The sequence below is a fragment of the Hyperolius riggenbachi genome, chromosome 1 (genome assembly GCF_040937935.1).
Source record: "Hyperolius riggenbachi isolate aHypRig1 chromosome 1, aHypRig1.pri, whole genome shotgun sequence".
NCBI classification, from domain to species: Eukaryota; Metazoa; Chordata; class Amphibia; order Anura; family Hyperoliidae; genus Hyperolius; species Hyperolius riggenbachi.
This window is the reverse complement of record NC_090646.1, coordinates 662,720,277-662,733,907: the sequence shown is the minus strand read 5'-3', so window position 1 is coordinate 662,733,907 and position 13,631 is coordinate 662,720,277. Positions and strand designations below refer to the sequence as shown.

Genomic DNA, 13,631 nt, shown 5'->3' with positions numbered 1-13,631 from the left:
CTCCAACTCACCGACAGGCCTCGCCCTCAAGATTCAACTAACCTACTCCATGCTAAGGTGTGACTCCACCTCACTGACAGGCCTCGCCCTCAAGATTCAACTAACCTATTCCATGCTAAGGTGTGACTCCACCTCACTGACAGGCCTCGCCCTCAAGATTCAACTAACCTATTCCATGCTAAGGTGTGACTCCACCTCACTGACAGGCCTCGCCCTCAAGATTCAACTAACCTATTCCATGCTAAGGTGTGACTCCACCTCACTGACAGGCCTCGCCCTCAAGATTCAACTAACCTATTCCATGCTAAGGTGTGACTCCACCTCACTGACAGGCCTCGCCCTCAAGATTCAACTAACCTATTCCATGCTAAGGTGTGACTCCACCTCACTGACAGGCCTCGCCCTCAAGATTCAACAAACCTATTCCATTGCTGCAGATACCACAGGAGACAAGTCACCATCTCAGGTGTGGTGGTCACAGTTTCTTTTCTGGATCTGGCAGTGTACCTCAACCACACTGGGAGGGACATGGCCACAGTCAGGGAACGGGCGGGGCTTGTCTGTCCCAAGATCAGATCCATGAGCAAAATGGCCGTTATTCAATTCACTTTTTCTCCTACGTTTTCTCCTAGGTGATATTTTCATATTTTATTAATAAAAATGCCTCCAGCAATACTCAGAATCATTCTGACAGCACTTTTTCACCTTCTTTTGCAGTGTGTTTATAGGGACACTTAAAGAGACTCTGAAGCGAGTCTAAATTCTCTTTTTTAACCTGTATTCATGTTAAGTCCCATAAGCCCAGTTAAACTGCCGCTATCCTGCGGCAAAACGAGGGGTTAATACCCCCCAAATCCCCTCCGTGGTGCCCGGGGAGCGCTTCCTGATTGAGGCAGAGCTACAGCCATAAGCTCTGCCTCAAGCGCGTCAATCCCCGCTGATCCCCGCCTCTCCCCCGCCCCTCTCAATCTGCCTTCACAGAGCGGGGCGGGGGAGAGGCGGAGATCCGTGCGGTGATTGACGCGCATGGAGGCAGAGCTGCAGCTTATAGCTCTGCCTCCATGAGCAGCAAAATCCACGACCAAGAAAGTCGTGGATTTTGCAGGGGGGATTTGGGGGGTATTATCCCCTCGTTTTGCCGTGGGATAGCGGCGGTTTAGCTGGGCTTATGGGGCTTAACATGAATACAGGTTAAAAAAGAGAGTTTAGACTCGCTTCAGAGTCTCTTTAACTGAAAAAATGTTTTTGCCCAGTTAATTACCTTCTTCCAGCCCCCTGAAGTCTTCCTGCTCCCTCACCATGATGCCACGGTTCCTCCGCTGTCCCCCTTAGAAGCTGGGTGACTTGTGAGTCGCTGGCCACTGCAGAGCATTTTTGAGCATGCACAATAGCAATCTTTGATTAACGCGCAAGCACAACATTGGAGGAGGTGGGCGGCATGTGGCCGTGTATCCATTGTGTGGGACCTGAGCAGAGCGGGATTAGGGCGAGGGACAAGGAAGACTTCAGGGGGCTGGAAGAAGCCCCAGGGAAGTGACTGGTTTCCAGCCCCTAGAAGTCATTTGTGTTGCTCGCCCCAGCTCCGGACTTCTCCCCTCTCCCGCTGGCAGCCTTTAAAGCATCACTGACCCCCAATGGGTCAGCATCTTCTGTGTGGGCGAGCACGAACCGGAGCATACGGCACATGCGCAGAAGACACCGACCCATCGGGCATCTACGAATCTTCACCCCCCTTCCCCCATCCCAGATAATGTTTATAAACTGAGGGTGACATGGTTGTGTTTTAAAATGGGGCTAAAACCAGTAATTAACGTATAATGCACTATGGGCCAGGATTTTATTGTAATATATTTTCAGCATTCCTAAAACAGGATGGGGTTACTTGTGCTTAGTGAATCACTGAGTTGTCCTTCTTCAGCTATAGAATTCCCCTCCTAGCCATACTCTTGCTGCGGCGCAGTGTGTGTGGTATGGAGCCAGTATTTCCAGCTTATCTAGTTTTTGGAATCTGAGCTGTGCACATCTGCTCTGTCGTATGATCTATTTTTCAGAGATAGACAATGCCTCGGGTTTCCTGTCATATTTGGGTGCGCCAGGACAAAAAAATACATTTTTACAAGATTGTCAAAAGCTTATCTGCTGATAAGCACATGAAAGATGGTATCGGGCGCATGCGACGTCTGGACAAATCGGGCGGCACCATAGACTTTAATTGAAAATATGGGCAAGCCGGTGCCAAAAGGGAAATTTGGGTTCCAGACGACGTCCGATAATAATCGTTTTATCGTTTGGGTCCTTCCTCTGGGTTTAAAGGGAAATTTGGGGGCGCCAGGCGGCACTTTGTAATGAAACATTTTTTTTCTTTAATGTTTCTTTAGTTTGCAGGGGGAGGGTTAGGGTCATGTGACAAGGTGTGTGTGTGTGTGTGTGTGTGTGTGTGTGTGTGTGTGTGTGTGTGTGTGTGTGTGTGTGTGTGTGTGTGTGTTACGGTTAGGTATTGGTAAGGGGTTTTGTGCAGGGGGTGGGGTGGTTTGGGTAAGGTGTCAAGGAGGGGATGTAGGGGGAGCTTATGGTTAGGCATAGGTAGTGGAGGGTTTTGTTTGAGAGTAGGGTTATGGTTAGCTATCGTAAAATATCGGTAACAATTACCGATATTTTGCCAACGAAAATTAACACTTTAAATAGTAGAGAATCATTTAATTTACCGATATTCTACTATGGGCACTGTTCCTGTGCCCGATTTTTCCATGGTGCCTAAAATTCCCGTACGCCATAAAAAAGGACTATAGTGAAAATACTGTATTAACATTTTGCTATTTCTGTAGCCAATCATATAATATCATCATCAGGATACCGTCCTAATCAGAAGTGAGGGAGCAGGTTAGTAAATTAGCCGCACATTATTCAGTGCTCGCCCAATCAGGCATACAATCAACATCTCATGGCTCCCACTGAGCATCATGTTCTGCTGTATGGAGAGGGGAGAGAGAACATGAACAAGGAGGGAGCTTGCTGAGGGAACTTCCCTTGAGGTTCCTGTAGGAACAAAAGGTGTCTGAGGACAGTGTGTGACATCAGAATGGGTGGGATGCTATAGGGGAGGCAAAAACACCATAGATTTTAGGTCTAGAATGATTGTTTTGGTTAGTAGAGATAGCAATGCTTAGGAGAACTCATGGAGAAGCATGTGATCAGTTTGATCAGCTGATAGATTTGTAAGGTTCTGATTTGCTGGTCCTGATCATGTGCTAAACCAGGAAGTCATCACAGCAAATCTATCAGCCAGGAGCGTAACTAGAGGGCAGCAGCACCTGTGATCACAGGGGGCCCCAGATCTGTGGGGGCCCCCAACCACTAACCTTCCCTTCCTCCGATACAGGGGACTATACTTCATATAAGGTGTTTTGTGGCTGCACTTGTTATGGGTGTGAACACCATGTGACCACACTTGTTTCATGACCCTTGTGAGATGGGCCCCCAGGCTGTGAAGGGCACCAAGGGGAGGCAAGGGAAGGGGTGTGACCATTGCTGGGGTTCTGGTGAATTGTAGTTACGCCACTGCTATCAGCTGATCAAACTGATCACATGCTTCTCCATGACTTCTCCTAAGCATTGCCATCCCTATTGGAAAGCAATAATCTAATGTCTGTACACAGTTTTAGGATCTCTTGATCTTTTTTTTTTTTTTTTTTTTTTGTTTTTTGTTTTTCCTCGTATCTACTTTTAGCTGAAAATCCTTCACGCCCTGTTTTGATAAGAAGTGAGTACATTTTTCCATTTGGTACACAGAGCACAACAAATATACAGTAGTTTTTTGTTTTTCTCCCACAATTAGTCCCAGTTCACCATAGTGTTAAAAAGCTGAATGGGAGTGGAACCGATACTGTACAAACGAAACGGATACAAACTGAACCACTGTTAACCTATGGAAACGTTCACATCCATCTGCTCGAAAAGATTTATTCCATATTGGTGCTACAGCAAAGTTGGATTTCATCCAGTGGAACCCAACTTTGCTGTAGCACCAATTTTTCCGGACCGCTGAGCCCAGTGGACCAGAAACGGTTGAAGCCCTGCATTGGGGCAATGGGTGATCGGAACGTTTCTTCACCCTAATGAAGAAACGGACCGTTCCGAATTCATAACCCACTGGGGGTTTGGGGGTTGTGAAGACGTGAACCAGGCCTTTCCTAAACGAGCTGGCGGGCGAGGGAGGGAGGGTTTAACTTACCCAGGAGTCTATTGCAGCCGGGCGGTAGAGAGGGTTTCTTCCAGGTTTCCTTCCCGCGTCATGTGACTACACTCATCATGTGACTAGTCACATGACGCAGAAGGAAGCCTGGAATAAACCCTTTCTACCACCTAGCTGCAATGAAGAGGACACCTGGGTAAGTTTTTAACCCTCCCTCATCCACCCGCCTGGCTGCTGCACCCTCCCTCACCTGTTGTAGCAAACGGAGTGAAAACGAATCCGATCAGATCCGTTTTCACAGATCCATTTGCCAGTGTGGACCAAGCTACATGGATCTGGTGAGTCGGAGACCGGATCCACTCTATCGGATCCGTTTGGCTTAAAAATAGTGTGGACCGGGCCTTAGGTCTTATTACTAAACTAAATTGTACATACAATGCAATACACAGTAGAAAACAACCCATAAGTCGGACTATGAAGAGAGGAGCATTATTCAATACATAACATAGTAATGAACACAATGGGTAATTCTAATCCCGGGTTTCTGTACAAAGTGGTTATAGCTCTTATATCAATCACTATTACGTTAGCTGAACAAGCAGAAAAACTGAGAGGTTCGATCGTTTGTTCAGTCATGTGAAATAGGAGTCAAAAAGAGATGGGGGGGGGGGGGGGGGGGCAAGCCTGTGCCAGAGAGAGAAAAAAGAGAGAAGGAAGATCAGCACTATATTGACAAATGGGTATAAGCTCCTCATGTTGCCATGATGATTTTTGTTTTCAGAGTACTGAAATTCCACCCATACTGACCAAGTTATGATACGTTGTTTGTTACGGTGATGATGAGATAGAAGGTTCAGCTCCTCCATGGCCTCAATTTAGTCAACTCTTTTGAGCCAGACTTCGATTGAGGCTGGAGTAGCAGATTTCCGAGAGGTATTAAAGCTCTGGCAGCGTTTATCATATGTATCATCAGTGATTTATTATATGATTTTAGATTCAGGTGTGTATCATGGAGTAGAAAAGTTCCTGGGGAAAAAATAATCCTTTCACATGAAATCTGTTCTATCAACCGATGTATCTGTTTCCAGTAAGGTTCAATCAATGGACAAGACCAAACGATATAAAAGACAGTACCCTTATGGAGAGCAATATAGGTGTTATTTAGAGTGGGACAGAGGTAGAATCCCCATCAAGTATTTTTTTTTTTTTTTTTGACGCGTTATTTCCTGTCCTCTTGACTAAAAGCTTTCAAATTACCACAAGATTCAACAGTATAAGTCTATTCATGTTGGTGATAAGCGGCCATTTTGTGTGTTTTATTTTTCAGGCTAGGAAAACCTATGAGGAGGCCATGAGTCAGGGTCAGCAGGCCTTCCTCTTGGAGGAAGATGAAAGCTCGGCAGATATCTTCAGCTGCAGTGTTGGGAACCTTCCTCCTGGTCAAGAGGCCGAAGTGACTCTGAAATACGTCCGGGAGCTGCCGGTGGAGGCGGACGGGGCTGTGCGCTTTGTCCTTCCAGCTGTTCTCAACCCAAGATACACCCCAAAAGGTATGAACAGAGATGAAAGACTTTAAAATGGAACTCGAAGCAGGCATGAGAGGTAGAGCAGAGGTAGCTGGTCAGAATATGTCGATCATTCAAATATTGTGTCAGTGTCCACCTACAGATGTCGTCCCCCCTCCTTTTTCTCCCCTGGGAAGGCTGAGCTGGTGAGCATGGGTCTCCCCTGCCAGAACAATACCAGCCTACATGATATTGACATACGAGGGTACTTTGCAAGAGTGGGCTGAAACTTTTTCCTCCCACTTCCAAATAACTCTTTTCTGTTGTCAGAGACGACGTCCTCATTCCTGTCTCTGGTATCTAGGAGGGGGTTGGGGAAATTACTTCCATTTCAGGAGGGCGAAGACCCTGGAGAATAACTTTTGGTGGAATCTGAAAGCCCTCTTTATTAAGGGAGCTCCCAGATGCATAGTGGTACATTACAACCCTATGCCCATTCCTGCAGATAAAAGTTAAAAAAAAAAAATCTTGACTACTTTTTTAGATGAGCGTACCAATAGTGTACATTGGTGGTTGGGTTGTCTATTGCCAAGATGGCGTCTGAGGACTACAGTGCTTGGCTCCGCTTGTAATATGGGGATTATTTATTTATTTATTGTATTTACAAAGCGCCAACATATTACGCAGCGCTGAACATTAATTTAGGTTACAGACAATATTTAGGGGTGACATACAGCAATATGACAATACAGGAATACAAGAAAACCAGATCACACAGCACAGTATGAGTACAAGGTAATGCTTAGTCAGTCACTGAATGGAGCATGGAGATTAGGCAAGTTAGGTTCACTCAGATGCATAGCATGGGTGCACAGTAATGGAGGTGCATGATCAGGTAGGACACAAAAGGAGGAGGACACTGCCCAAAGGCTTACAATCTAGAGGGAGAGGCAAGGACACGAAAGGTAGGGGACCAGAGTTCAGCTGTGGGATTAGAGCACTTGTGAGGAGTGGTAGGCCAGAGTGAAAAGGTGAGTTTTGAGGGCCTTCTTGGAGATGTTGAAGGAGGGGGCTGCCCTAATGGATGGAGGTAGGGAGTTCCATAGTGTTGGAGCAGCTCTTGAGAAGTCCTGGAGGCATGCATGGGACTGGGAGTTGCGGGGGGGGGGGGCATTGCAGGAGTTCCTTGGAGGAACGGAGTGAGGTGTGTATCTCTGAGTAAGATCGGAAATGTAGGCTGGACAGGTTTTATGGACAGATTTGTAAGTCAGATACAGTATCTTAAATCTGATTCTGGACTGGATGGGAAGCATTATGAGAAAAAAGTAACGTTAGACTAAATAAAATAACTAAGGCTAATAAAAATTGTCCACCAGTATGTCTGTAAGAAACATCCTCATTAACATGGCGATTGTTGAAACACGTATTTTTTGTTCATACCAGCAATGGAAGTGTTAATATATGGATTAAATTGAGTGGGTAACGGTGTGTGTGATGCAGGTCTACAGTATAGTTTTAACCCCTTTACTCCAGGCACAGAAGTGGTAAAATGCGCGCCTGCGCCCATTCTCTCGCAAATCAGCAAATGGATGTTAGCAATAATAGTGCAAAATTAGGATGTTTAAAACCATCCACTTTGCACTAAAGTGAACTCGGGGTGAAAATAAACTGATGAGTTAAACCATTGTATTTATCCTCCTACTCCTTTTTTAGATATCCCATGGTTTTATTTTATATTGAAACATTTACAAAGTAGAATGAATGTTTTGTTGTTGCTGCTAAGCGGCAGCCTCTTAAGTGTCCCTAAATAAAAATACATGGAACTATTGGCCTTTTTCTATCTCCCCCCCTGCCCTCAGAAGTTGTATTCTCCCAGGAAAAGTTTTTATGGCTGTAATTTGCTTATCAGTGGTGATTGTTATATTCCGGACACAGTACTGACAAGACACAATCTGTCAATTCCATGCCTAGAAATTAACTCTTTCAGACAGCAAAATAAAACAAGTAACACCAGGGGCCTAACTAGAAATCCCCTGGCCCCCCCTGCAAAAAAAAAAATCCGCCCCCAACCCCCAGGGCCCGCTCAGGGACTTTTGGGGGGCAGGAGGGGTCGCAGCATAAGAGGAGAGCGTGGCAGCAGATCGGTTGGGGAGGGGGGACATTTCTCCCCCTCCCTCACCTCGGGCTCTCCTCTCAGCGCTCCCCTCCTGCAATCTTTAGTGACAGCAGGCAGCAGCAGCGGCGGCAGGATAACACATACCTCCTTGCCCTGGAGGTCTCCGGTCAAGTAAGTTCTTCATGTCACTTCCTGTGTAAACAGGAAGTGACATGAAGCTCTTAGACATCGGAGACCTCCGGGGCGAAGGAGGTATGTGTTATCCTGCCGCCACCGCTGCTGCTGCCCGCTGTCACTAAAGATTGCAGGAGGGGAGCGCTGAGAGGAGAGCCCAAGGTGAGGGAGGGGGAGAAATGTCCCCCCTCCCCACCGATCTGCGGCCACGTTTTCCTCTTATGCTGCGACCCCACATGCCCCCCAAAATGGGCCCTAGGGGGGCCTCGGCCCCCCCGCGGGGGCAGGGGTCGCATCCCCTATTGTTACGCCGGTGAGTAACACAGCCTGGTTATTAATATCCATTAGACTGCACATACACATGTTTATCTCCTCATGTCACATGTTGCCTCAGGTACACTATAAGGAGCGTGTCTTGATTGGATCTCTGCATATGATATTTCTACATATGAACAATGGGTAGAGTTCTGACTTTCGATACTTTATGAATGTGGCACTTACACCACCTTTACCTCCATGGATCTTCTTTTGGCCTGTTTTATTCTGGCCTCTTCCAGATCAGGATGTGAGTGTGACGGCCACACGCCCGCAGGTGCCAGTGGGCTCGATTCCGTATACGCTGACTCTGAACGCTCAATTCCACTCCACCTACGGCATCGCCAAGATCGAGTCCAACTGTAACATCACGCCGGTGGAGTACACGGATAACGACAAGACCGGCGCCAAGGTGAGCGAGTACAGAAATGTATCCAACGTCGATTGTTTCCATCATTGTATAGCTACGTTTTCTGTGGCTTTTCAGACTTCTAATGCTACAAAAACATACATGAATATTAGAACTACCTATATGCATAAAACAGGGATTATATTTACGAGATGGCAGTATACTACTCCCTCTGTATAAATCACTTGTCACCACATCTGGAGTGCGGGATAATGCAGGGGGAGGGGACATGATGCAGGGGGAGGGGCACACACTACTCCTTCCGTATAAATCACTTGTCGGGCCACATCTGGAGTGCGGGATACAGTTTCGGGTACTGCACAGGTTTACGGAGTTCTATAATATTGCTGCGCTTTGCACACACAAAAAGCAGAGCTCTCAGGAATGCTAGGAGAGCGCCAAGAAGAACTGTGTGCTTTATATTCAAAACCGGTAGCGCTGGGAATACTATGTAGTAGATACAGAAAGCACCTTTAATTGGTGCCTAAAACATATAAATACAATCTCAGGTTCTAAAATTTCTTGAGCATCAAATCACACATGTATATAAGAACTGTGTGCTGTTATCTTGGTTTGGGAAAGCTACGTTTATTTGACATGATGTCTGCGTAATGGAACAGAAAGGTTGCTGCTACTAATATTAAAGAGAGCCCAATGTGTGGTCAAAAATAAGGCATGTAATGCAAGTGTTATAAAAATAAAGAATCTGCAATTGAATACTTGTATTACTCCTGCTCACCCTGAAACCAGACCCTGCCCCCCAATTGGCGAAAATCTTTGTGGAAGCCTTGCTGACCCAGACCCATCTCGAATAGGCTGCAGTCGAGATAAGGATGGGCTGTGTAAAGGTGCCGGGTAAAACCGATCTGGGTAGGGGGGGGGGGGGGGGTGAGGGGGCGTTGAGGGTTTCCAGTGGGGGCGGGGCCTATGTTTAGGTACTTAGCTTGTTTTAGGGCGAGCATGTAAGTAATACACATTTTCAGTTGCAGATTCTTCATTGTTACTACACATTAAGTAATAATGGTAGGGGTGGTTCTGCACCTCTGTGGGAAAAGGCACAGGAGACAAAAAAACGGGAGCCCAGTAACGCAATACGTCAAAATCACAATAGATAAGATAAGTAAAAGGCACTACTCACAAGGGCAGGTTCCTGGGGGCAACCAACCACAGGAAGCAGGTGGAGACCATAAACCCGACTCCACTCGGGGCAGTCCTAGCCAGAACCGGGGTGATGGTCGCTCTCTTAGTGAAAAAAGGAATTGGGACTCCACTAGTGGTAGCTCCACTAGTGGTATGTCGCCACCCCCTGGACAGGGTCTGTACAGGGGTAAACTTCGCACAATAAAGGAAAGAGGCACCCTGGTATCATAAAAGCATCTAAAATCAGCTTTAAAACGATAAATAATATGAGGTATCTTACCTTATTGACAATCTCTGTAATTTATACAAAAGATTTTTTATTTATCACAGGCAACGCGTTTCGCGGGTCATAGCCCGCTTCATCAGGCCAATAGCAGTGCCTTCCTTGTAAGCGTGCTTCCTGAGTGTCACTAACCAAATGCCCAGGCTTAATCGAACCATACTGTGCAGAGATTACAGAGATTTCGTCAATGAGGTAAGACACCTCATATTTATCGTTTTTAAGCTGATTTTAGATGCTTTTATGATACCAGGGCGCCTCTTTCCTTTATTGTACACATTAAGTACATCACTTTTATTTCTGAGCACACTTCAGGTTCTCTGAAGGACAACTGAAGTGGGAATATGGAGGCTGCCTTATTTCCTGCCTCTCACTTCAGGTGTCCTTTAAGCTTCTCCAGAAAGGGCCCTCCCAGCCTTCCGTATCCTCCCCCTTTTTTTTTTTTTTTTTTTTTCAGAGCATCATTTTCTCTAAAAAGCTTTGTATAGATTTAATTAGCATTACATTTTTTTATCCAAGTTGGAATTATTTGCATTTTATTGACCATCTTTAAAGCGGAATGAAACCCAGCATTTCTTCTTTGCTCAAAAAGATTATTTACAGCATATTATATACTACTACCATTTTTTTTTTTTTTTACTAGAACAGCATTCAACTAGTTAATCACAGGTCTGACAAGTTCCCTGCAGGGAAAGCTGGACACATCCGAACTGGAGATAATGTTATCTTGTGTTTACATTCCTCTCTTGATACAATTAAGTAAACACTTCTCTGACTGTGCAGACACCTCTCAACACAGTCAGACACTCAGAAAGCATTTCTGCGTACATTACAAGATGAATAAACCAGTTATGAGTAAAATGCAAAGGCAGCTCTCAGAGCAAAACAAAAATTGTACTTTGGGAACTTGTAATTTCTAAATAAATAATACTTCTGCACAAAATCAAATATGATAACCGTATGCCATATAAAAAGTAGGAAAACGTTTTTATTGAATATTTTGTCATGGTTTTATACCACTTTAAGCATCGTCTGCATCACCAGGAGAGACCAGCTCACACTAGAGGGCACTAATGTTTTCTGTGTCATTGTCACATGTGCAGGTATCTCTGGCGGAGGGACACAAGTTTGAGCGAGATGTGGAGCTGCTGGCTTATTATACGGATGTGAACAAGCCCAGCGTCACCGTGGAGGCGGGGCTAGAAACTGCAGACGCAGGTGACACAATAAGCCCGTGTGACTTTGATGATAATAAAGCAGACCCGAGGTGGTTGTAAAATAAAAGTTGGATACTTGCCTATGAAGACCCTTCATAGGCTTCCCATATGCTCCTGGTCCCCACTGGTGCTGCCTGGGACCCTCTGGAAGTTAGTGGCATTGCATAAGCAGGGCCATACTGTGCAGACGCAGCCATACTCATGCAGATGCAGTACAGCCCTGCTTGTGCACGGCGGGGAGCGCAGCAACAAGAACCTACCCGACAAGCTCTTGTCAGAGGGTCCATGTGCGGCATCGGGGGCATGAGGAGGACACTGGAGGTCTCTAGACATGCTTCCCTCTACCTAGAAAAGTATCTAACTTTTTTATGGGCCACCTTGGGTTCCCTTTAAAACTTTGTACATTTTATAAAATCAGAAATCTAGAATGTTGACAGCTCTAATGACCAATTAGAGGTGGTTCTTGCATCCAAATTATAGTTTGGCCATTCAGTATTGTCAGAAACCGCATTTGATTGACCCAATCCAAAGCTACATACAATTTGCAACCAGCCAGGGAATATCAGCATCCCATAGACATCCTCGACTCTCCAGCATAGTTCCTGGCTCTCTCCTAACCCACTATGGTGGCTTGGCATTTTGTTGTGAACCAGCAGAGATGCTGCCATTCTCACCAGTACTTACCGTGCTTTTAGCATGTAAGCCGCACTTTTTCTCCCCCAGAAAATGGAGTCCTATATGCCAAATACAGGGAATCCCTGACTTCCAAACGCCCGTTCATACAAACCGGTGACCTGCTGCAATGACGGGGACTCCCTGTATTCTACCCATGTCCTCTTCCTCTGCCCCCCGCGCCTGCCTCTGTTCCCCGTTTATAGTTGTCGTCAGTGGCAGCACGTCTCACCTCATCCTGCAGCTCCAGCGGTGTTCAGAGACCTATCCTCTCTCTCTCACTGTTTCCCTAGTGCTGGCTTCTGCTGATGACATGAAAATCTGAAGCCAGCAGTAGGAGTACAGTGAGAGAGAGGATAGGTCTCTGAACGCTGCTGGAGCCACAGGATGAGGTGAGCCGTGCTGCTGATAACGATAGCAGAGGAAGACAAACCGGGGGGGGGGAGGGGGACACATGGGGGACAGAGGAGGACCCACGGAGGGCATAGAGGACAAACGAGGGGCAAAGAAGGACCCACGGGACAGAAGGAGACACAGAAGGACACATGAGGTACAAGGGGGACACAGTAAATGGGGGAGAACATCTCCGAGACACTCCTGGTGCATGGACACACCAGGTTGAGCATTTTTTTCCCTGGTTCTTGCCCTCCTAAACCTTAGTGGGTCTTATAGACCAGAGCATCTTATACGCTAAACAATATGGTACATATGGTCTTCACAACAACAAAAAGTTTGTATGGAAATTCAGTAAGTGTTCTCTATCGCCACTATAATTTATATTGTGTGTGTTGTCTGCAGGGTCCATTATGGCCGACTCAGCCGCCATGCTGAATTTCTACCCCAATTTCCCAGCGGGGCAGGAACAGTCTAGCTGTGGGGAGTTCATCTTTGTGGTGGATCGCTCAGGCAGTATGGAATGCTCTATGAATTCCGAGCCCAACTCCCCCCAGAGGATTCAGAGCGCTAAGGTCAGTAACTTGCCCAGTATCTCTTTAGTTTTAGTAAAAGTTTGATTTAAGAATTTGGAATTCAACTTTACAGCAAGGCAGAAATGCTAGTTTTGGTCAACCTTGGGTGTTCCACCACTCAAGGGGCTTCTGATGGGAGACCAGCAACTCCACACAGTCTTTGCTTCACTTTAGCCATCATATTCGGGCTTGCCGTCAGGCCTTTATAGCTACCATAGCAGCTTGGGGCCCCCAAAACCCCCACCATACCTCACACGCTAACAGGCAATCTCTTGCTTGACATTGCTCAGGTCCCACCATGAGGAGGTAGCAAGCTTGGAATCCAGTATAATTTCAAGAATTTATTTTTAGGTTTGGAAAGTGTAAAAAGTTATGTCTGGGAAGTTTGATTAAACTCAATGAGGAAATTCTCCCTTTCTCTCCTGTCCGCGTAGCCTCCGTTGAGCTTTATGTGGCATTTATGTGAAAACTGCTCGTAATTGGGGAAAGAAATGCGTAACATCAATAAAATCTTGTTGGAGGTTCCGCTTCTTCTTCCCCTCTACAGGAATAAAAGGTTTTACTCGTTTCTGCTTTGTACACTGTTGGAGGGGCTCCTCCTCTTCCTGTCCAGGCAGGAAGTCATGGAAATTGCCATGGGCAG

The 13,631-nt window shown here is 46.2% G+C and overlaps 1 protein-coding gene across 3 annotated transcripts in view; it reads left to right on the top strand.

The window, feature by feature from the left end:
• LOC137532272 (von Willebrand factor A domain-containing protein 5A-like) overlaps positions 1-13,631 on the top strand; it is a 135,870-nt gene that overhangs the window by 34,373 nt on the left and 87,866 nt on the right. For all 3 annotated transcript variants that reach the window (XM_068252626.1, XM_068252616.1, XM_068252608.1), the window contains 4 exons: positions 5,520-5,742; positions 8,545-8,714; positions 11,235-11,349; positions 12,819-12,988. In XM_068252626.1, coding sequence (XP_068108727.1) covers positions 5,520-5,742; positions 8,545-8,714; positions 11,235-11,349; positions 12,819-12,988 — 678 coding nt within the window. The remainder of the gene's footprint in view (positions 1-5,519; positions 5,743-8,544; positions 8,715-11,234; positions 11,350-12,818; positions 12,989-13,631) is intronic.